The 24,883-nt window shown below is 41.1% G+C and overlaps 1 protein-coding gene across 1 annotated transcript; it reads right to left on the bottom strand.

The window, feature by feature from the left end:
* Positions 1-4,291: 4,291 nt before the first annotated feature.
* Positions 4,292-14,264, bottom strand: Ndufa5 (NADH:ubiquinone oxidoreductase subunit A5). Its single transcript, XM_032906869.1, has 5 exons — positions 14,110-14,264; positions 13,790-13,834; positions 9,077-9,193; positions 6,560-6,625; positions 4,292-6,228 (listed from the first exon to the last, which is right to left on the bottom strand). Exons 1-5 carry the CDS (start codon positions 14,128-14,130, stop codon positions 6,127-6,129), a joined length of 351 nt encoding a protein of 116 aa, XP_032762760.1. The 5' UTR covers positions 14,131-14,264; the 3' UTR covers positions 4,292-6,126.
* Positions 14,265-24,883: the final 10,619 nt, after the last annotated feature.

Genomic DNA, 24,883 nt, shown 5'->3' with positions numbered 1-24,883 from the left:
TAAGATGAGCTGGAAGTGATGGGGTGCTACTAGCGTAAACAGTGTCACCAGCATCTCAGCTACAATTTGGAAAGATTTTTTTAAGGTAATTTTCAACTTTACAAACTTTATCACAATTTTTATAACAAAAGCCATGAAAGGGAATCTAAAAATAACTATTTTGTAATTCTAATTTTGTTGTGAACGATTTGGGGTTTAGTGGGGAGTAGTACATAAAATATATTTGATCCCAGAAGTGTCAAATTGAGTGTGAGGGTCCCCGACTTCCATTCCAAATGCCTGTTCTAACACTGCAGAAGCTCACTGAGTTGTATAGATTTGGGGTCTGCTTAATTTTGATCTGTGATGCCCTCTTCTGGTGTGTCCGAGGACAGCTACAACATATCCATATACATTAAATAAATAAAAGGGAAAAATTAGGCTAATAGAACAGAAAGGGAGAGAATAAACAGTAAAATGAACTTCTACTGTTGTTACTCTAGTTTTATTTCTTAGTATCAAGCAATGTAATTCTACAATTTTCATTAATGAGTTTATAATTGAAACCATATATCTTTAAATATATAAACTTTTCTGCATTTTTAAACATTGATGATGGTCCTACTCACTTTATACTTAATGTTTTAAAACATTTATTTCTACCTCATTTTTCTCAACAATTGTCTAGTAACTTCATTATAGAACTAAGTAAGCCACATTATATTCTATTGTTGCTCTACTGATGAACATTTAAACTGTCTTCAGTTTTATACAAGTAGGACTGCAACAAATTTACATTCTGTTTACAAATTTAAACACACTACAAAAGAAGTTTCTGTAATTAGGTGAAAAGTCAAGGCATGCAGATTTCCTTTAAATGCCATAAAATTCTTTTCTTAAAATTTGACACCATATTCTAGCCCTTTGATATTTCTTTTGTGTGGAGGGGAGGTTTAAAACGATTTAAGATGTTTATGGCCCTTACAGGCTCCTATAGTTGAATCCTTAGTCACCAGGGAGTAGAACCTTTTGATAGAATTAGAAAAATTTGGAGGTATGACCTTGTTAGAAATATGTCACTGGGGGTGGGTTTTGAGGTTTCAAAAGTCCATGCTTCTTTGCCTGTCTGTCTCTGTCTCTATGTCTCTGTTCTGTCTCTCCCTCTATCTCTCTGTCTCTTCTCTGTCTGTCTCTGTCTCTATGTCTCTGCCTATCTCTCTGTTTCTGTCTGTCTCTGTCTCTATGTCTGTCTCTCCCTCTGTCTCTGTCTGTCTCTGTCCCTCGGTCTCTGTGTCTCTGTCTCTCTCTCTCCCTCTGTCTCTCTCTGCCTCTGTTCTGTCTCTCTCTGTCTCTGTCTGTCTCTCCCTTTGTCTCTGCCTCTGTCTCTCTCTGTCTCTCTCTCCCTCTGTCTCTCTCTGTCTCTGTTCTGTCTCTCTCTCCCTCTGTCTCTGTCTCTCCCTTTGTCTCTGTCTGTTTCTCTGTCTCTCTCTGTCTCTCTCTCTCTCTCTCTCTCTCTCTCTCTCTCTCTCTCTGTGGATCCAGATGTGATATTTCCTTTTGCTCTTGTACTATGTGTCTGCTCACCCACCATGAGAACGGACTAACCTCTGAAACGGTAAGTAAGCCCCCAATTAAATGCTTTCTTTTCTAAGAGTTGCCTTGGTGATGGTGTCTCCTCACAGCAACAGAACAATGATTAAGACAGATTATCACACTATTTGATGGAGACGTGGACCTCTTGACACAGCATCTCACTGTGCATTCCAGACTGGCCTTAAACTTGTCATCCCCTTCCTTCATCTCCCCAGGGCTAAGGGCATGCACCCCGGAGGATGCTGAATTTCCCTCATTTTTATATATATAATTCAAATAGGTTTCAGTCTTTGGTTTAGAAATTAAACTCAGTAGCTATTAAGATTGTATATAAAATGTCTGCCACTTCAGCTCTAATGCATGATTTCATTTCTTCCTATTAAAGACTAATACCTCTATGCTGGTAAGGCAGAGAGACTTTGTCTTATCTTCTATGGGACAGGCCTACTGAAGTTTTTGTTAGTAGGTGAGAAGATGACTGGAGGAAAGCAGCACGCCTGGTAAGGAGTCTAAAGGCCAAATTCCCTGCAGACTGGAAATGGTCTCCACAGGGCCAGAACCCGGCACTCTCCTCTCCTCTAGGAGAGTTACCATCATCAGCGCCCAGGAGGCAGGGTGATGTAAACATCCCATATTGACCCTGCTCATTCAAAATATCAATCAGTGGGGAGGGGGTAACCAGAGAGGGGTCAAAAGAGGTGTGACGCTTTTTAAGCTTTCTGTTTTTAAGTAACGTTAAGGAGCATTATCCTCTGACCAGAGAGCCCCGTGTCCAAGAGAGATCGGCACCCCTGCAAGGTCTGGCACCCCAGGGTCACCCCTACTTAGAACCAGTGGTCATCTAGGGGAGGGCTGCCAAACGTGTCCTCTTACCTGCTCAAGAAAACAGCTATTACCGACCAAAAGGTTTCCCCAGTCCTCCTAAGCAGCTCCTTTCTGCTTAGATGTTCTGTTGCTGGTGTATCCTAGCAACTGGCAGCTTCATCCGCCAGGGCACCGCCCCCGCGCAGTTGCAAAGGAACCAGCCATCAAGAGCAAAAGCGGAGGAGCCTGAAGTAGAAATTGTTGGCTGCCAGGAACCGAGACCCTAAGATTATTCGAAGTTAACCTCTCTCTGGGAGCTCTCTCACACTTTTGGAAAGGCAGCCCTGTAAGCAGTCTAAGCTCACAGGTTATCATCTTTAAAAATGCAAATATGAACACCGAGAGACAGGGATTATAAAAGAACACAAGTTTACAACTGTTGTGTATTTACTTGCTTTTGTGCAATTAAGATCCTTGCTTTAGCTTCCTGACACCCAGAAAAAAACAGGAAGAACTCTCAAATACCCCGCTTTCTAAGTCAGGAGAAGCAAAGCTTTTATTTTTCTTTCATCAAATTCTTTAGTCTTAAGACATTTTGGAGAACAGATCAAATATGTTCCCTGCACAAATTTCATGTGGTTATCTCACAAAAAACAGCAAATGTTTAGTAAGTTTTATCACTAAGCACAGCAACTTATCTGTATTTCCAATAGTCAATGCAGTAACTCTACTGAAGGACTGCTATTAGCACTGCCGTACTATTGGAAAAAAAAAGAAAAGAAAAAGAAAAAACACAAAGATTGAATGAGATCCAGTATTAAAACTCGGTCTGAATCAAGAGCCCAGATTTTTAAACCCTTATTACGTGCTATATTTAACATCCTTTGGCATGTAAAGTTTAGTGAAATTAAAAACGTGTTGTAAAGTCCATCTCCCTCATTATAATCGTCGTTGTCTTTTTTATACCCTGTTGCTACAAAGCCACTCTCATCTCTTCACTAACACCACTTTCCCACCCCTTCACTTTCAAAGCCTTATCATTCATTAGCCTCCTGTTAGGGACAGAATGAAAACACCAGGGTTAGGAATAGAGGCAGCAGAAAAATTCATGTTCTTTCCACTGTTAAGTGTAGCGTGATATCCACCTGTCTTAATAACTTATTGATAATGTACTATGAACTCTGCTTTCTATGCTCAATTTTAAAAAGCCTTACACAGAATGTACTTTTCTTAGGTGGTCTATCTGCATAGGTTACTAACATAGCAAAAGCAAGTGCACGAATGCACGCGCGCGCACGCACACACACGCGCGCGCACACACACACACACACACTTTCTCTCTCACAAATACATAAACATGTTTGGCTACATAAATGTCAATGTCCCCTGAATGAAAATAGCAATAGAAAAATAGTATTAATCACAAAAAAAGTGTTAAAGCTTTTAATTTAACTTTTCATCCTAAATCTGTGCACTTGCTTAGGTCTTGTTCAAAACGACTCATCTACCTTGCTATCTTGCATTTACTCCTAGGCTCTTTCTTTTCATGTGCTTCCACTTTTACAAAGGTGCCACCTAGTGGCTCTATGAAATCGAGCGTTTTGAAGTCACTCCACATGGAAATGTATCTTGATAAAAACAGGTAAGTAGAAAAACGGAATGATTATTTACAATACTAAAGACCTAAAACTCGTTTGGAACTTATCCGATTAAACTTGCATCACTTGTGAAGGTCCATCCTTGCTTTCCTGAATTTGTGAGGTATGTCAGATGTTTGGTATTCAAGATTTCACTGAACTCTGAAAGGTAATGTGACTACATAGTTTGTATTAATATATCTTCAAATACATTGACAGCTCTGTGCCAAAACCACTGTTCTTATTAACGTGAGAGTTAGACCACAAACAACCTTGTATCAACTTAGGTTGGGTTTATTTACAAGTGAGCTATGGAAGTCTCTATTCCAGAGATTTGCAGGCCTGTTTTTCTCTGGAGAAAAGGAATCCATGCTCAGAAAAAGAGTAAAATGTGATATTCTGTAACAAGGTAGTGCATGTTTAGCTCTAAGAAAGCTACAAGGTCCACATGAAAACTGAGAATCATGATATCCTGAAACATATCTTGCAATTTACAATCATATACAGAAATTAATAGATCATTGAGTACACTTCGACATTTGAAGACTGCTTTGAAAATTAACTAACAGTGGAGGGCACACAATTCATGAGTTCTATGGCACATTCAAAACACACTGTCTTTATTCATGTGATTTGCTACGTTCCCATTTCCTACAGCCAGGTTCACAGAATATTCTGGTCATACCAGGTCAGTCTGTGCCGCTGGTGGACCTCTTCAGAGCTGCTCTTGCACATGAGCTATGAAAAAAGTACGAAATCCAGACCAGGAACCTGAAGAGAAGCCAACTGCAGAATGCTTGACTTACACGAGAACCTAAATTTGACTTCTAGAAGCCATCTTTACAAAACAGGGCTGGTGCCACAGACTTGCAATTCCAATGCAGGAGAAACCTTCCTAGGCCAATGAGAGATTCTGTCTTAAAAAATAAACAAACAAACAAACCAATAAAATTTAAAAAAATGGCGGCGGGGGGAGGGGAAGGTTGAATGGTACTCGGGGAGTGACATACTTTAAGTTGTCCTAGGGCTCTCCTATGGCTCTGCACACACACGTATGGTGTGCTTCTCACTTGTGCGAGGGCCTAGGTTCCATCTCAAGCACTAGTGAGCACACAGCCATGCACACCTCTGAACCAGGCCTCCCTGACCATACTAAGTCATTTTTTTGCACGACTCCACTAGTTTTAGAGGACTACCTCTAAAGAGACTTGCATATACATTTCTGTAGTCTCCACCAACTACCTTCAATCTGAATGTACATTTTAGGATCTCATCCACGGTTTTTGGGAAAACTTTAATGTGAACAAAAATGTGTGATGCTTAGCTGTTTAGCATCTTTCACTAATGCCCAGCACATGCACAGACAGGGGCATAACAGTAGCCTTTACATGAGCCTTACCCCACGGACGTTCATTTCCTTTTGGAGAAACACCCAGATTTAGTTAGCAGCATTCTACTGTTCTTTAGGAAAGGGAGAAAAATTAAGACAAGCATTTTCTTCTATCCTGCAAATCTGAGTGAAAGGCAAGGGAGAATGAGTCTAGGGGCACAATAGAAACTGCCTCTTGCTGGCCTCACACTCAATAGATGTGGCCTCCAGTAAGTGACATCCTAACATCACTCTGGTAGGGTATCATATGCTGTTTGCTCAGGACAGTCCTAGTGTACACCTGTCATCTTTATAAAATCATTACACACCCATCCACAACCATCCCAAGCTGAATATATCTATGGTTATCCAAGGTAAAAGCCATTTGCATCCCAAAAGGAAGACTGCCCAGTAACTGGAATAGTCAGCCTTAAGTCCAGATGTGTAGCAAGGACAGGAGACACCAAAGTTGAAGATCATTTTCTTGTCTGCCAAGATACATCTGTCAAAGATGCCCAAAACCAATAGGAGAAGAAATTCAATGGAGAAAGACAGAGACAGAGGCACAGCAAGCTCACTGTGTGACATCAGAAATGAGAAACTGCAAGCCACCAATGTTGTCCTCTAAATGTCTCCGAAATATAATACACATACATACTTCTAATTAAAGTCAATAACATGAACACGTTAGCATCACAGAACATTTAATTGCACATTAGATTCATCCATCATCAGACACTGGGATTATATTGGCCACTTCCACTGGTTAGCAGGGGGCTCCTCCACCAGTGGCTCCCAGGGCTTCCACTGCAACATTTTTCTTGCCAGACTTAGTTCTTTTTCAGCCTGTTAATAACAGAAAATAAGATCATCTGATTAACTATTCAAGAGGTATTTTCAGAGTTATGCCTGGAAGTTAACTGCTAGAACTCAGACCTTCATAGTCAGGATTCCAAAGTCATGATGTACTCCACCATCAAATACAAATGTTTTAGTCACCCCTGAGTTCTGAGATTGAAATCTGTGGGAATTAGTGTTCACGAGCTCTTAGACACTTAAAAGCCTGTTTTGATCCACATCAATAGCTTTCAAATTTCACCCAAGGGTCTCCCTTAGCCACAGGCTGCAAGTCAGGATCAGTACTAGATGCCCAGCACTAAATGGTCAATGCCTTTACCTGAAGAATCACCTCTTCTACTTCACCACCCTGAAGCAAGTTTTCTAATTTTTTAACATCTGGTTCCTACAGTTTCAAGGAAAAAAGAAAGAAATTAAACACAGGAGCATATCTGCATATTTCGATATCCTACATGTTATAAAACCTTAGCAGTAACTTTTCTCTCACTATGGTCTTAAAATGTTTTATCAAAATTTAATAGAAATCCATTTCATTTCTCTGCTATTTCATTATTTTTGTCTTAATATTAAAAACTATTAAATATCGACATTCTTAGCAAAGGTAAGACATATGACACACAACTTCGTCTTTCTAAAATAGATTTTCAAAAGTTTTATTTTTGTAAATACTTTCTAAACTTCCTATAAAAGAATTAACAATAAATGCTATCATATGACCAAAAAACCTCCAAATAATGAAGAATAAATAAATAACATAAAAACATTACAGCAGCCACAAATGACAACCTAAAACTAGAAATAACATGAATTACCACCACCAATAGAACTGACCTGTCAATTATGGAACTGAGATAAAACAGAATATAATATAGCAATAAGTGACATAACTATATGCAACAACCCAGAGGATTACTTCGAATATACTATTAAGTAAGAAAACACAGATATGAATGGATATTCAAAAATTATTCCATTCCTAAAAAGTTTAGAAATAGAAAAAAAAAATCAAAACAGTTGTTATCATTAGGAAGGTAAAGTGTTTGGGTAATGTGGAAATGTCACTTTTTTTTTGCCAGGTATTAATTAGAATTCATTGATTCTGAAAATCCATCAAGCCCCACACTTAATGATTTCTGCACATTTTAACTGTACATTATTCTATATCAAGAACATTGTTAATATGGTACCTAAGGAAATTTTTTTTTCTAATAGGCTGAATGTTTTGAAATCCAGACCCTGTCATTTATACATATATATGTAAATAAGACATTTTCCCTAAGTTTCTTCCAAACTTGGCAGGCTAAGACTCAGGTAAGTTAAAACTCAAACTGTTATTTAACTATCCGGAAGAGGGCTTAATGACTGACCTTTTGGTAACCTAATAATAATTCATATTCTGTCATCACTTGTGCCTGGGTGAACAGTTTAATTCTTCAAAGTCTGTGAAATAAATGCCTATGAGGATGAAAAGTCAGCCAGTTCGACACAGTTCTGTGCAACATACCATTTCTCTCACCGTCTTCCCACCAGACGCTGGATTTAAAGCTGGAAAAGGTCCATGTGGTTGGCCACCATAAAAGAGCACATAGACTGACAGGATTAAACATTAGAAATTCCAGCTGAGCCTGGTGATACAGATGTGTACTCTCACCTATTCCGGCTACTGAGGCAGGAGGATTGCAAGCTTTAGGCATGCCTGAGCCACATACAGAGTAAATTCAAGTTCATCTTCACCATTTTAGTGAAAATTTGGTTTTGTGTCAAAACTGATAGTAAAAGGAGGGGGCTGGGACACAGATGGTGTGCTTGCCTTCTTGTGTGAGGACCTAGGTTCAATCTCAAGCACCACTAAACAAATACACACACACACACACACACACACACACACACACACACACACACACGATTTTCTAATAGTTGGAGAGAGTAGAAGTCCAGTCACTGTGACAATACAGCTGGGTCTAGTGAGAACTTTCCCCTCAAGTCACAGACAGCTGGCACCTTGCTATGCTCTTACAGCCTTTACTTGCTGGGCACTGGAGGGCCAGGGGCAAACACTGGTGTCTAGTGTCTATTTTATATTTTATACACAAGTCAATCTTTACGGGATCAGGGCCCCTCCCTTATGAATTTAACTTTATTTCCACTGATGACTTACTTCTAAATAAAGCAATACTACATATTACAGCTTTGACACACAGACTTCTGGGGACAGCGTATCAGTCGGTGTTGACACTGTTCCGTGTATCTTTGGGTAGGTTTGAAAACTAAATGTGGCCCTCTACTCGTCCAACAAAGTGCTTGTGTGTAGTTATTAGCTGAACCCAGGGCTTATCATGCTACGAGTTCCACCACTGAGCCACACCTCTAACCTTTTATTTTGAAAGAGAGCCCAGGCTGGCTTTGCATGTTCTCTGTAGCCCAAGGTGGACTAAATATGTGATCCTCCTGCCTCAGCTGAGAATTATAGGCCTGCACCATCAGGCCCAGGACAAAGGACTTTTAAAAATAAATGTGTTGACAGCATTCTGTAACACCACCACCACCCAATTCTCTTGTGCTTTGTTCTTCTCTACTATGATTGGAGGGTGGGTGGGTGAGTTAATAGTAAGGTAAACAAACACTGACAACTAGACAAGAAAGCTCACTGCAATGGATCCAGTCTTCTAGCCCTCTCACAGCACTTTACACATAGTAGTCAGTCAAAATACACGTGTGCTGAATGCAAAGGAGAAACGGCAGAATTGAGAGCAAAAGTAAGCAACTGAATGACTCCTTACGCGCCAAACTGGATGTATAAATTAACCCAACCAAACAAACTGACTTGGCTGCTTACCAATTTGACCAACTCCAGCTTCTCACTGGTGATCTGTTCTGTGTACTTTCTGTAGGCTGCATGTTTAGGAAAGTGCTTCAGAAGATCAAGAATCTTTGTATACAATATTGTTAGCCTCTGCAAAAACAAACCATACACATCTCAGTAAACTGAAATACCACCAAAGTTTAGACAGAACACATCTAAGTACCTTATAGAAAAAACTAAAAGAGGACTCACAATTTTAAACAGTACTTTACTAAAATTCGTATTTATACTTTACAACCTAAGGAAAAGCGGTATACAAATATGGAAAGTCTTTCTATATGTGATAAGATATAAAAATTATGTGTATATATCAAAAATATAATAAAAAGCCAAATTGAATTAACTTACAGCTAATGGTCTTTTGGAAATCAAATCTTTTATTAAAAACAGAATTCCTCATCTTTAGGTAATAGATACTACAAATTATACAGAACACATCAGAAATGCCAGGACTACAGGCAGACCACCAAGGACAGCAGCAGATGTAGAATGGAGAAGCCGTACTGTGGATCGCAGAGCCTGAGGAATGAGTGTCCTCCACGCTCTCAGGAGCCCAAGATCATGAGTACATCACAGATGTCAGACACTGAGTTACTTACACTGTTGGGTTTAGTGTTCCACTGACCTGGTTCTAATTGTGCCCTGCTCTTCCCTCTCAGAATAAGGGAGTGAGTATGTAACCTGTTAATCTTATGGGTGTCCATAATTAAAAAGACTTTGGATAACATGTGCATGCAGTATACATGCATATGTATGCATGTTTGCATGTGTAAGCATGCTGGTCTGTGTGGACACGTGTGCCTGTGTGTGTGGAGAACCCAGGTTAGTGTTGGGGATCTACTCCCATCTCTCTCCACTTTATCCACTGAGGCAGGGTCTTGTGATTGAACCAAGAGCTAGTAGACAGGACTGGCCTACCTAGGGCTTACTCTCAAGATCCCACCCTGGCCTGATGAATGTCAGAATTACAGGTAGATCCACACCCACACAGCATTTAAGTGCTTTCTGGGGATGTAAACTTGGCAAGTTGAAATTTTTTTAAAGAAATGTGAAAGGATGTAATCTGATTTAAACTCTTAATTTTGGCACCATTTTAACTCTTATTCTCTCAAATTTATGAATACAATGCATATATTCATCTTTAATATAGTATTTTAGTATCAATCTAATTTAAAATTTGAGGTTTTTTTAAAAAGATGGGGAGAGAATAACTGGAGAGATTGCTCAGTGGTTAAGAGCACTGGTTGCCCTTCTAGAGGATTTGGGTTCTATTCCCCACATCCACATGGCAGCCTACAACATCTGTTACCCCAGTCTTAAGGAATGTGACACCTTCTTCACTGGCACCAGGTGCACAGTGGTGCGTATACAAACATGCAGGCAAAACACTCATTTACACAAATAGCTAATAAATTGAAAACATTTTTTTCATCTTTCAGGATAAGAAAGAATCCATCGTGTCTTAGAAAAATTCAGAGGAGAATCAGAATGGTTAGCATATGAAAAGAATAAGAAAACTGTCTAATTTATTATCCAGACTGGGACACTTCCCCAGTAAAAAGAGACTACTCATTACCCCATAGACGTATGCCAGAGCTGTCCTCTCCAGCAGGAACGCACTCACCCTGCACCTGGAGCTCAGTAATCACAAGTAATCACCACACTGCTAAAGAACATCTCCTTTTCTCAGTAAGAATGACAGTGTTCCTATGTAGAAAGCACCATGTGTTGTTTGGATACAAAGACAGACTGGACATGAATCCCACTAAGTACATGTTTGTGTGTGTGCGCGTGTGTGTATATACATAAGAAACTGCGTAAGAAACAGAAGAGGAAAAGATGACTAACATCAAAAAACACAAAGCAACTAATGGCAGGCAGGCCAGGGTAAGATGCAAAGCAGAGGAGGAGTTCCAAACAGAAGAGCCCACTCCCTGCACTCACACAGCCCCACTGCCTGGTTGTCTAGCGGAGCTGCTTCTGTCCCGATGCCCTCGTTCTTCACCCATAAAATACACAGAACTGTATAGGCTGCTGGATCAGAGCAGCACCAGCCACACATTGTTGCAATCTGAGTATTAGCAACAGGAAGAATGATCATAAAAAAGGATACATCTGAGATAGAGCTTGAGGGATAAGGAGATGGAAACTAGAAATAATTTACATATGAAGTAATACAGAAATGAGATGGCAAACCCAGCAAGAACATGAAGGAAATAGTACGTAAGTGTGCAGCTGTGCTGTGTAGTCAGCAGCTGCTAGGCAAATACGGCTGGAGAGTACCTGAAGTGAGATTAGCTCAGACTAAGATCTAATGTAAGTAAAATACACCGTAAAAAAGGCTGCAGACTGGCATTAATTTTCACACTGACTATATAATGAAATGATAGTTATGCTTAATGTTAGGTTAAATCGTGTAAAAAAAAAATTACAAAAGCAAAAACAAAACCCCAAGGCTTTGAAGCAAGCAAGGTCTTACTGTGCAGCTTGGGCAACTTCAGACCTGAGTTCCTTTTCTTAGCCTCCCAAGTGCCAGGATTACAAACAAGCTTAAGCCACTTTTAGTTTTTTATATTAAAAAAAATCTCTAGAAAACTTAAATTAGCGTCTTACCTTCCACATCTGGTACTCATGTTTCCTTGGAGAGCACCTCACCAGAAACCACTGCACAAAGCAAGCCGAGCTGAGGCAGGAGGGGAGGTTAGACTGATATTGTTTATATCCCAAGTGAAAGCGCTTGGGTCTTTTTGTGTGGGAAACTTAAAGACTTAAGGAACAGGTCTGTAAGGAAAATTAACCTGGTGGTCATAGTCAAAGGAACAGCAGACACAGATCAGGAAGACCAGTAATAAAGCTGCTGCAGTGATTTAAACAACAAGGACTTAGGCTGCAGTGTAACTGACAGAAGATGAAAGAGGGCAAACTGTTACAGAAAAACTCAGCACAATCCACTATCAGAGTAAATATGAGAGTAGAAGGTTTTGATATTGATAACATCCAAACTCCGAGCTGGCGGGGGGCGGGGGGGTACACCAGAGAGATTCATATACCATCAAGAGAACGACAACCCATAGAGGAAGAATATCTCGAAATGGAAAGCTGTGAGTTCTGTTCTCCACAATCTGAAGTTCAACTTCATAAAGAATGCAAGAAAGTCATTTAATACTAACTATACACTACGTACTAGTCAGAGTTCTAGAAATGAACACAAAATAAAGTCTTTGTGAAGCTTGGAACAGACAAGATATGTCAGTGGAGTGTGGTCTGTTATAGTCATCTGGAGAACCCCTAAAATAAAAAGCCACTGGAGGTTTTAAAGAAAGATTCACAAACCCAACACATTTTAGCACTTGTCAATCAGCTGAAAGAAAGCAGGGGAAAGCAGTTACCAAAGAAATGTAACTATCGCAGGGGTGAGGACAGTGGCGGAGACAATGGTACTAGCAACGGAGGCGGTGAGATGTGTGCAAAGTCTGGATAATCCAGGGGCAGAACCCAGAGGATTTCCTTAAGTGACAAGTGAGACGTGAGGTAAGGCAAGCAATCCAGGACCACTTCAAACGCGACATCTCAGTTGGCTATGTTTACCTAGCTACCTGCATGACATATAAACGAAGATATTCACTAAGAGTATGTGTGTGATAAAACATAGACACACATGTATGACTACAAAAGAAGAAATCCGTACTTGATACGGAAATATAAAAGCTAACCGTTGTCTGTGCTCCAGGAGAGCAAACCCTAACAGAGCAGAGTCATCAATACTACAGCAAAGTATACGAGTGGGGAAATGAAGGAACAACTGGAAAGGGTAAAGGATTCGGGAAAAAACAATAAACAACAAAACAAACAAAAACCCCAAACCAAGATACTGAGCTCGGACATCCAGTAAACAAAGTACTTAATGCAGTTCAACAAGAGTATCAAAAATGCTTGTCTTGGGTCCGTGAGAGGGCACAGAGACTAAAGGCCCTAACCAACAGCCTGATGACCTGAATTTGAGCCCCAGGATCTACATGGTGAAAGAGGAACAACTTCAGAAAGTTTTCTGACCTACAAACACTGGCACGCACACAGATGAATGTAACAAAAATATTTTCAATGCCACTCTTGGTACAATTAAGAGAAACGTGAAATTTGGTAATAATGAAAGAGAACAGTTTTAGCTAGGTCTGGCTGACGTGTAAGGAGTAAGGAGAAGGTCGGAGGCAGTGGGCACGGACAAAACTTTCGAGTTATGTTTGTAGAAAGAAAGGAGAGAAATGGTGCAATTGTTGGAAAAGAGGGGTAAATTATAGGGGTTTTGTTTAGGTTTGTTTGGTCTTGGTTGTTTGGTTTTCCCCAGTAGATACTGAAGGAGGCAACTGTTAGGATTGACAGGGTCAGCCAGTGTGTGAATTCCAACGCAGAAATGTTTTCAATAGGGAAAGGAAAATGCGAATTTAAAGGGAGCTGACAACAGTCCCAACTGAAGCTACGAGAACGCCAGGAAGAAGTGTCTTAATAAAGAGATCATGGCAAAGTTAACACCGAAAACGAGTGATGCGGGATCAGCGAAGCTCAGCGCTGCTCTCGTGGCAAGAGCTCGCGGGGTTTAGGGACCCCTTGTCCCGTTAACCTTGCAAGAGCAAGGACGCTCGATCGCAGTTTTCCCAGAAGGGCAAAGACACAAAAAGCCGTACTTACCTCGTGTGGAGTGTCGCAAACGGCCAACCCCACCAGGCCAGTAGTCTGTTCAGAAACAAAACAAGACCGTGCTGTTTACCGTCATCCCACGCGTAACAGCGCGCAGGAAAAGCCAGCCCGCCCATCCCGGGGCCCCCTGTCCTGGCCCGCTGATTAGCCGAACTTCCAGACACAACTACGAACCCTGTCGCCCCCTGTCAGGACAGCGGAACACTCCCCCAACCCGTCCTCTTAGCATCTCCATCCTCTTAGCACGGATGAGGGAGACGAGGCTGCCTACCGCCCCATCCTCAGCACCATGGTGACCTCCAGACGCTCACCTTCTTCACCAAGCCCGCCATGACTGCGCTCAGAGACTCCAGCGCGCGGCCTTCTGGGAACCTTTCCCAGGCCCGCTCAATCGAACGTAGAAGCTGCTCCTGTGTCACCCAAGAAAGCACTTGGCTCCCACCTCTCAGGCGGGGCTAGGGGTAACTCCCGCCCACCTAGGAGGGAGAGATTTGCGCCTGCGCAGCTCATACGCGTGGCTCTACGTAGGGTTTTGGCGCAACAGAGACAGGCTGACGCCTCTGTTAGGACTAAAGGTTAAGAAAAACGCTGCGCTACGAAAAACTTTCAATGTAGTCACTCAGGGACTTTGATTTTGCTCAGCCTTTGATGTTTTATCCGCACTTCCTCAGCTGATTGAAATGAGGGTGGAAACGGACCTGAGCATCATGAAAAAAATGCTCTCTCCCCCATGTGTGAATACATATTCATAAATGGGAACTATAAAGTGGAATTAACCATCTGATATATCCGTTTGCTCCTGTGGAGGCTGGTGAATGAAAGGTTATGAAGTCATAGTCTTTGTTCCAATGGGAGTTTATGAGGTCATAGTCTCTATTCTCCGTCTTTCCAGGTCCTAAGAACATCTGTCATTGTTGAGTGTGTTCTAGAATGTGGAATCATGGCTTTATAAAAGATGCATGTGTTCTTTGTAACTTTCAATTCCAGTGTCTTCTGGGCAGTATTTGCTAAAGACATCGAGAGTAGACAGACTTGGCTGATCGAGGCTATGAGGTACTACAAAACTGATCGCTTCCATGTGGTACAAAAATACGTAGATTTCTGAACCAACCCTTTGTAGAGGTGCACACTGTAAATGAAACCTTGCTAGTGGTATTCTAAGTTAGGTCTCTGAACCAACTCATTGTAGAGGGGTACACTGAATGAAAGCTTGCTAGGTACAATAGAATTCATTATAAAGGGACACATCCCATGGCATCTGTGATATCAGAAGGGGATCTAGGAATGTTTTAACAAACATTGTGAGAATAGAATGTTCTGGGTTCTTAGGTGGTAGAAGTGTACTGTATGACTGACCCAGAGGAACAAATGTCCCAATCTTGCGAAAGATTGATGTTAGGAAAGTGTAAATGCCAGAGAGAAGTTTGAGGCAGGAGAACTAGAGTCATACTCTTAACCCCACCACATCTTAAAGAATTTACTCTTCAGGTCCTCTAACCTTCAACCAGACTTGGAGCCTGTGGTTCTGCTTCTCGGTGATTGGGGGCTTCTTTTTTATTTATTTTTTTTTGGGGGGCTCCATCTTAACAAAATTAGGTGGTTAATGAAATCCAGGGTTCTGACTGGATGGAAGAAAAAACTAGGAAAAACAATGGTAAGAGAACATCTTGGTACCCAAGTAATGGTGAGGTCATTTGCCCAAGGGAACAGTTCCTCCCTTTGACATAACTCTCTTATCATCCATGGCTCGTACCAAAAGTGATAGCAGTGCTAAGCCAGACAGTTTATACTCCCCTCTCCAAAACCTAACTAGCCCTGTTAGAGTCATTGAAGCAGAATAAGTTAACCAAACCCCAGACACTTGGAGATTTTTTTTTCTCTCGGACCATTTGTTCAGAAGCAGGAACAACAAAAGTAATAAGTAAAGTTGTCCAGTGTGACCATTTTCAAAGGGAATGAGCAGTGTACAGCCTGTCTCTGAGAAGGTGATATTTATGTGCAGACGTGAGGCTCAGTAAAGAATTGTTGATACACAGAACTGGCTAAAGGATGCTGCAGCCAGAGGGAACAGTCAGTGTGAGCGTCCATGGTTCACTGAAGAATGATACCCCAGACTCACATATTATGTAAGCGCAGTGTTTTATTCTGCAGAAGCCCATCGTGGTGGGGTCTCCCATTATCAAGATAGACAAACAAGTGAGCTTGCAGGTCTGATTTAAAGCACATTAGTGCATTCTAGGGTAGGTGACCCTTATCCTACTTCATCTCTAGGGACATCCCATTACTGGGATGTGGGGGACTGGAAACTGTTACTGAAGAAGTAATGGAGGAAGTCTGGAAATTGCTGCTGACCCATAGTCCTTGCCTTGGGCCAGGTAGCAGGGCAGCTTCTGAGGCCTGGACTTGCTCGTAATTGCCCAGTTCTTGGAAACAGAGATTTAGGCCTAGTCTCCTTAACTGCTAATTTGAAGCCTGTCGTGGAATCATCCTAGCCTTCTCATCAGAACCGAGGACTGAGAGTCCTGTTTTCTGGACAGTTTCAAGGCCCAAAGCATTTGACCAAGACACCTTCTAGATAAATACAAAAAAAAAAAACCTTCAACTGTCAGATCGCTAAACCAGACTCTCCCACCTCTCACTTTAGCCAAGCCTACTTCTTTGGAAATTTTCTACTAGGGAAAAAAATAAAAGAAAGAAACAATAACAAAAAATGTCATGTTTACTAATAGCACTGGTTACGTCATTTAATAAAACAGCACAATGGGGTAACAAAACAGTGAATTTAAAGTGCGGTGCCTGCTTTAGGAGCTGACAGGGAAAGGGAGAACATCTGCGTTAACTACTGAAGTGAAGAAAAAAAGAACCAACATCAGGACCTCCCTAATTCTCCCTAAAATTATAAAAAGCTTTTCCAATGGTACAGGGTGGAATTCTTATACTAATCCACACGTTTGGAAAGCCTGGCTAAATAGTGTTATCATATGCTTCTCCCACCCCTCAAAATTTCATTGTGAACATAGCTTTGGGGCCCAAGTTCCTTGCCTGTAGTATACAATGTTAAATAAAACAGAATGTATAACTTATGGTGAAGAAAGAAATAACCTTAGGAGTCTTTAGAGTTAAACAAACTTGCCCTTTCTTTGCTACAAATATAATGCAAATGCAGTTGAAACATCCCAAACACTGCCCTTCCTTTTTCCAGTTAATTCATGAGCAGTACGGCTTTTGACCAGCAGGTGGTGACAGAAGTTAATGACAATCTTACATCACTTAGATACTGGAGGATTTTGATGGTTGTTTTTTTGTTTGTTTGTTTGTTCGTTTGTTTGGGGTGTGTTGTGTGTGTTCTGGCAGATTCATTTGTGATGAAATATAATCAGTACAGAGTAAAGGAGTCTGGCCCAGAATATCTCAGCATTATGTAGATGATGGGGGAGAAAATCTGTTTCAAAGTAGCAGGAATTCACAGTCCACCTGGCATTCAAATACTCATAGCTAAGAGGAGTAAATAACTAAAGAAGCCTGGATCCTGTGGCCTTGTATGATACTTAAGTGTGTTACGTCACATACATTTTTAATACAGACTGTGAGACCAACTTAAGGAGAAATTAGGTAATAAAGGAGTCCGTTTGTTGTCAGAGTCTGGAACGAGACTGGGCTGGAGAAAGGTGCATGTGATTGTAGGGAAATCCTACTGAGTAAGAGGCATGACAGGAATGTTCGCAGCAGCTCAACACCGAAGGAGGGGAGGAAGAAAATTAAGTGGAATTTACATCGTACCTTTAAAGCATAGCTGTCTGCGTTGGCTGTGGGGGAGCTGGCAAAGAGACTCTTAGGGAAACTATGGGAGGGAAGCAAACCAAACAAAACTGTTTCTTGTAACTAGGAAGAGTTAGGAGACAAAGGATAAAGAATGGAGCACAGCATGGAATGACTTAAGCGAGTCATTTAGACAACTAGAAATATGAAGGAAATTTCTATAAAGGAAAAGGTGTCCTGATGGGGCACAGTTAAATCTTTGTAGTCTCTTAGGCGTTCCCCTCTTTCACACCACATTATCCCTCCTGGTGCCTTTCATTCCATCCTTTTACAGGGGCTACTGGGGCTGCTGTGAGCCCTCTTGGCTTGCTTCTGTCCAGTAGTCTTGTCCTCACTTACGAGCTGTTTAAGAGAGGACCAGGTAAAGCTGAATAGAATAGGAAACTGCCTTCGAGTCTCCTCATTTACTCCAGCAGATGTGCTCCATGCTTACACATCTCTCCCCATGCCTCTGGGTTTGAAATTGGTTTTAGCATGGTTACATCTTACTAATTTAACCAAATAGCAAAAAGCTGCCACTGCTTTGTTTGGGGTGTGGGGAGGGGTAAAGGGGAAGGAAATTACAAACTTAACCATATTATTTTGACTGAATTTTATTTAATAATCACGTTCATAAATCTTCGATATTACAAACAAGTGAAAGTTTTATTTTGAAGTTTCACGAACAACAAAACAAGATCTATTTCCAGTGATTCTTAGTTCTGTGCTCAGTGTTTACTTGTTCATAGTCTTTCCCCCAAAATGTCCCTTGGAGTCACTTTCTCTGTTTTCTACTTTGTGGAAACTTGCCTACCAAACCCTATTTTCTTTTGATTGGCTGTCTGAGTACTTCTCCCTACTCTGTTCTAGCTTCTCAACACTTTAAAACTGCTTCTAAGTAACTCACTAACTCAGATGCCTTCCAAAACATTGACTCTCCAACGTTGGGGGGCACCAGAGCCCTCTGAAGGTTTATTCAAACAGAAAATGCTGGGTCTCAGCCAATACCTGCCCAAAATGCTCCCCAAATCCTTGTTTCTGATGCTTATCAGGGTTTTGAAGTCTAGGGTAACACAGAAATGTGAATTTCTTTTTTATTTTTTACATTTTTATTGGATAATTTAGATATTTTCATTTCACTGAATATTTTTAATTTACATTTCAAATGTTATCCCCTTTCCCCGTTTCCCCTCTAGAAACCCCCTAACCCATCCCCCCATCCCCTGCTTCTATGAGGATGCTCCCACACCCAACCAACCATCCCTTCCAGCCCCCCAGCTCTGACATTCCCCTACACTGGGGCATCGAACCTTTGCAGGACCAAGGGCTTCTCCTCCCATTGATGCCCAACAAGGCCGTCCTCTGCTACACTACACATGCAGCTGGAGCCATGGGTCTGTCCATGTGTACTCTTTGGATGGTGGTTTAGTCCCTTGGGGCTCTGGTTGATTGGTATGGTTGTTCTTATGGGCTGCAAACCCCTTCAGCTCCTTCAATCCTTTCTCTGACTCCTCCAATGGGGAACCCGTTCTCAGTTCAGTGGTTGGCTGCCAGCATCCGCTGCTGTATTTGTCATGCTCTAGCAGAGCCTCTCAGGAAACAGTTATATCAGGCTCCTGTCAGCATGCACTTCTTGGCATCAGCAATATGACTGGGTTTGGTGGCTGTATGTGTATGGGCTGGATCCCCAGGTGGGACAGGGTCTGGATGGCCTTTCCTTCAGTCTCTGCTCCAAACTTTGTCTCCATATCTCCTCCTATGAATATTTTTGTTCCTCCTTCTAAGAAGGACTGAAGCTTCTGCACTTTGGTCGTCCTTCTTCTTGAGTTTCATGTGATCTGTGGATTGTATTTTGATAAGCTGAGCTTTTGAGATAATATCCACTTATCAGTGAGTTCATAACGTGTGTGGTTTTTTGTGATTGGGTTACTTCACTCGGGATGATATTTTCTAGTTCCATCCATTTGCCTATGATTTTCATGAAGTCATTGTTTTTAATAGCTGAGTAGTATTTTATTGTATATATGTACCTCATTTTCTGTATTCATTCCTCTGTTGAGGGACATCTGGGTTCTTTTCAGCTTCTGGCTATTATAAATAAGGCTGCTATGAACATAGTGGAGCATGTGTCCTTCTTATATGTTGGAGCAACTTTTAGGTATTTGCCCAGGAGTGGTATAGCTGGGTCCTCAGGTAACGCAATGTCCAATTTTCTGAAGAACCTCCAGACTGATTTCCAGAGTGGTTGTACCAGCTTGCAATTCCACCAACAAAGGAGGAGTGTTCCTCTTTCTCCACATCCTTGCCAGCATCTGTTGTCACCTGAGTTTTTGATCTTAGCCATTCTTACTGCTGTGAAGCAGAAACTCATGGTTGCTATGATTTGCATTTCCCTTATGACTAAGGATGTTGAACATTTCTTTAGGTGCTTCTCACCCATTCGATATTCTCAAGGACCTCCACATAAAACCAGATACACTCAAACTAATAGAAGAAAAAGCGAAGAAGAGCCTCAGATACATGGGCACTGGGGGAAATTTTCCTTAACAGAACACCAATGGCTTATGCTCTAAGATCAAGAATCAACAAATGGGACTTCATAAAATTGCAAAGCTTCTGTAAGGCAAAGGACACTGTCATTAGGACAAAATGACAACCAACAGATTGGGAAAAGATCTTTACCAATCCTACCTCCGATAGAGAGCTAATATCCAATATGTACAAAGAACTCAAGAAGTTAGCTCCAGAGAATCAAATAACCCTATTAAAAATGGGGTACAGAGCTAGACAAAGAGTAAATGTGAATTTCTAACAACTCCCTAGATGATAATGTTAGGGGAGGGGTGGAGACCAGATTCTGGAAACAGTTTTACATAGGATGTTGCCTACATCGTAGCACTGCCCTACCTAGTATGCTCTGTAGTAGTCCCATAGCCAGTAGCACCATGCCTACCTGCCCAAGTCTGAAGACTCCCCTACAAAGTGTTTCATCCTACCTACCCATGTCATTGCCCATCTCTCCCAAAATCTTACGGTCCTGCGTTTGTTCCCCTCAATCCCCTGTACTTTGCACAAAAGATTTTAAGTCATGCAAAAAGGTTTCAAGAAATAAATTCACTTCTTCCCAGCAGCAAGCAGGCCACAAAATGTGGAAGAGTTCCCTGTCTCATTTTACCTTGATACATTCTCATTTCTTTATCTCCTTTTTTTCTTCAGTCTTTGAGTCCCCATTGGATTTTTATTGATCCTGTTAGTTTCCAGGTCCTTTGGATTCTAGGACACGAAAGAGAAAATAAGGAAAGAGGTAAAAGTATAATGTGCACATGCTCACATGCTAATCTTTCTATAGCCAATGAGGTTCATTTACATTTTGGGTATGAAAGACGTAGCTATATTCTGGTCATTCAAAAAGTATTTTCCTACACATCAGGGGTTTTTTTTTGTTTGTTTGTTTTTGTTTTTGGTTTTTGTTTTTTTTTTTTTTTGTAGTTTATTAACTATTTAGGAGGGCTGATTTTTAAATTTAGCCCTAACTCTAATATACATAATTCCCTTGATTTTTGGTTGTGTTGTATAGTGCCTATTAGTACCCTCATGGGGAAAATACATTGTATCCTCCTCCTGTCTCCTCTGCCTCTCTTCTTCTATGGACTTTACTAAAAGCTTGTGATACTTAGCATTTGCTTTCACGTAGATATGCTTGAACTTCCAGTATTTGCTACATCATTCAGGGTATCTCCTTTCACCTTCATTACTCCAGCTGAGACATCCAATACCACTTGACTTCTCTCTTGTCTCTAAAGTATATTAATAGACCCGGCTCTAATTTCAGGGCATAGAGCAGCAGCATTCTACTCGGTAATCCAGACACTGCATTTATGCAATCATTAGTCCGACAGTAGAACGTTTCCAACGGCCCCACTCATCCACTCCTCGTGCTTATTTCTGATTTTATCATTTGGCTCAAGTCCATCTCTAGCAACTTTCTAAAGGTCTTGTGGGACTCTCCCTGTACTTCAGGTGCAAGTGTCATAAGTTTGAGCATTTGGAAGACATGACTTTGGAGACCTGTTACCTGAAGCCATGCTTCTTCTTGTAGATGATGAGACTTTAAAAAAAAACTGGACTCATTTTCATATTTCTTCAAAATCCACTGGTATAGCTAGTTCACGTCCCTGTACTGGCAGCTACAGTGACTTCACCCGGGCCTCTGTAGGTTGCCTTATATTTACATTAAAATCTTTTTTACTTGAGTAATATTCCCTTGATGTAGGTCCCAATTCTTGCTTGCTATTTTCCATCTTCCTTCTTTAGGGTCTCCAGTTATAACTCTTGAGGGCCTCTCTTAACTGTCTTATTTGTACATGATATTAGCGTATGGAAAAACACTATGCTGTCATTTAAGATGTTTTCTTGACTTGAATTTTGTTTTTCCTTAACTCTTTCAAAGTTCAGTTGGGAATGTCTTAAATATCTCTCTGTTATGGTTGTTTTTAAAGTAGCACTCGTGAAATCTCTGTGTTGTTATGTGCTCACTTGTAATAATTATGTTTGTTTCCAAACTCCTTGTCATATAGCAATTTGCTCTTATGAAAAATAAACCATGGTCATGCTCAAAAATACCTGAGTAGTCTTTCTGCTTTTCCATGTTTACTAAGTCTCTGCCTGACTCTTGTTTGACAACTCATTAAGATACTTGTAGTCAAAAAGAAAGTAAAAAATTAACTAAGAGCAAGCTTTAAATGTACCTGATACTATGGGATTCACAAGTCTACATAAAGTTCTTTATCTTCTGGGAACTCAGTTAATTGTGGAAAAGCCCACAAAGTAAGTCAATTATTCACTGGATTCTTATTTTAAAACAAGTTGACTTTGCTATGGAATAAGTTGTGAATTTGCCTTAAGACACCCAGCTTATCTTTTCCTATGGTATAGAAGTCCTATCTGGAAATTAGTCAAATTAAAAAAGCATAAAGTACACAATGAAGTTAGAGGATCCTCTTGACATTGTTCAGCCCCTCACCTTTGGTTAAATTCACATTTGTCAAAGGACCACACTCTAAAAATCTCAGTGTCACTCTGCCCCATCGTCAAAGTGTTTATAATAAGACCTGATACAATATAGGGATGTAAATAATTACTCTTGAAGACTAGTTAAACAAGGTACAGAAATGAAGGGAGAAGACGGATTCTGGCATGATTAGAAGTTCATGAGAAAGAGGAAGAAGGCTCAAGCTGAGTCATTGTGGTTTGTATGAGAATTACCCCCGTAGGATCATACATTTGAAAGTTTAGTCATGAGTAGTGGTCCTATTTGAGAAGGATTAGGAGGTGTGGCTTTGTTAGTGTAGGCATGGATTGCCAGAGGAAGTGTGCGGCTGGGTGGAGCTTTGAAGTTTCAAAAGGTCATACCAGGCCAGTTGTGTCTCACTCTTTCCCTGCCAACAGATCAGAAGATAGCTTTCTGCCACCGCTCCAGCACCGTGTGTGCCCCTGTGCTTTTACCATAGAAAGCTTCAGAGTAAACCTCTGAAACTGTAAGCAAGCTCCCAGTCCAATGCTTTCCCTTACACGGTTTGCCTTGGTCATGGTTTCTCTTCACAGCAATAGAACAGTGTGATCAAGACAGTCTGAAAAGAACAAAATGACTTGCACAGACAGAAACAGCAGCGTAACAAGAAGGGCCTGAGACCCAAGTGGCAGATGACCAAGAACCTAGAGTGGATGTGAGGAGCAGCAAGAGGTGCAGCCTGAGGCAATGGGCTCAGTGTGAGAAGCACCATTTTTTTTTTAAGATTTATTTATTTTCTGTATATGAGTACACTGTTGCTATCTTCAGACACACCAGAAGAGGGCATCAGATCCCATTACAGATGGGTGTGAGCCACCATGTGGTTGCTGGGAATTGAACCCAGGACCTCTGGAAGAGCAGTCAGTGCTCTTAACCACTGAGCCATCTCTCCAGCCCTGAGAAGCCCCTTTCTTATGCACCTCAGTGTGATCCCAATATCTTGACTTGCTCTAAAGAAATAAATTCTTTATTCTCAAGGTATCTTGGTTACTTTTCTATTGTTGTGAAGAGACGTCCTGACCAAGGCAACTTGTAGAAGAAAGAGTTTATTTGAGACTCAGACGTGAGTCTATGAGCATCGTGGCAGGGAGCATGGCAGAAGGTGGGCAGGCCTGACTCTTGAGTGGTAGCTAAGATTTTGCATGTAATTAAAAACCAGGAAACAGAAAGAGAGCTAACTGGAAACAGCATGAGCTTTTGACCTCAAAGCCCTCCCTGAGCTACATACCTCTTCCATACCTTTTAATCCTTCCCAAACAGTTTTGCCAACCAGGAACTGAATATTCAAATATATGAACGTACGGGAGCCATTCTCAGTTAAAATGATTACAGAGCGAGTCACTGTGACACAAAGTTTGTCCTTTTGTTTGTTAAAGAAAAAGACAGCGCATACTTTACATTTAAGTGCTACCCACTGTTAAGCAAGAGGCAGACCTTTCTTAACATCAATCATCAAGATTAAACAAGGTTTAAAAAAATCAGGTAAAGCTTAAAGTTCGGTTAAGAATATAAACTGGCTTGTTTATTGCTCTTAAAGAATTTCTTCTTGTACGTGAAACAGTATGGTAGCTTACAAGGAACAGCATTCAGGTGCAGAAATGAAAGAGGAATGCTAACAAGGCTAAACTCACAGACTCAGTAGTTTTGACTTTTGCCTGATCATAGACCATTTTAACAGTCTTTTTTGAGATGTCTCTCAAAGACCAGGTTGTTGTTTTCGTATAGTCTACCTTTACAGCAGCTTGTGAGCTGTGTAGAAAATGGTAGGCTTTTTACCCAGCAAGAACGGGAAACCAGATCCCTGAGGGTGAGGTCCCTGAATTTTACCCACCTTGCCTTCTTGTTCAGGAATCCTATATACCTGCCTGTTTAGAGGGGGAAATGGAATTTAACTATGGCCACTGGTGACCCCTAAGCTGTGTTACATATTCAGGCTCTCAACACAGAACCGGTTGATACATTTTCAGTTCTGTAACTGAGAGAAATAACCATCACAGCCAAACGCGTTAGTCACAGGGACAGCTGAGTGTGCCTCTGCCTCCTGTCATTTAGGCAATCACTCAGCATCATGGGCAGATACAGCATCTCTGGCTCTCCTAGGAGCAGAACGGCTGGGAGCAGGCCAAGTAAGTGTCTGTTCCCAAACACATTCCCACTTTTGAGAACATCTAGCATAAAATGCTTAACTCTGTCTGGGTTAGAATCCTAGCTGCTCC

The sequence above is a fragment of the Rattus rattus genome, chromosome 6, assembly GCF_011064425.1.
Source record: "Rattus rattus isolate New Zealand chromosome 6, Rrattus_CSIRO_v1, whole genome shotgun sequence".
NCBI lineage: Eukaryota > Metazoa > Chordata > Mammalia > Rodentia > Muridae > Rattus > Rattus rattus.
Note: the sequence above shows the minus strand (reverse complement) of the source record. Positions and strands in the feature narration are given on the sequence as shown.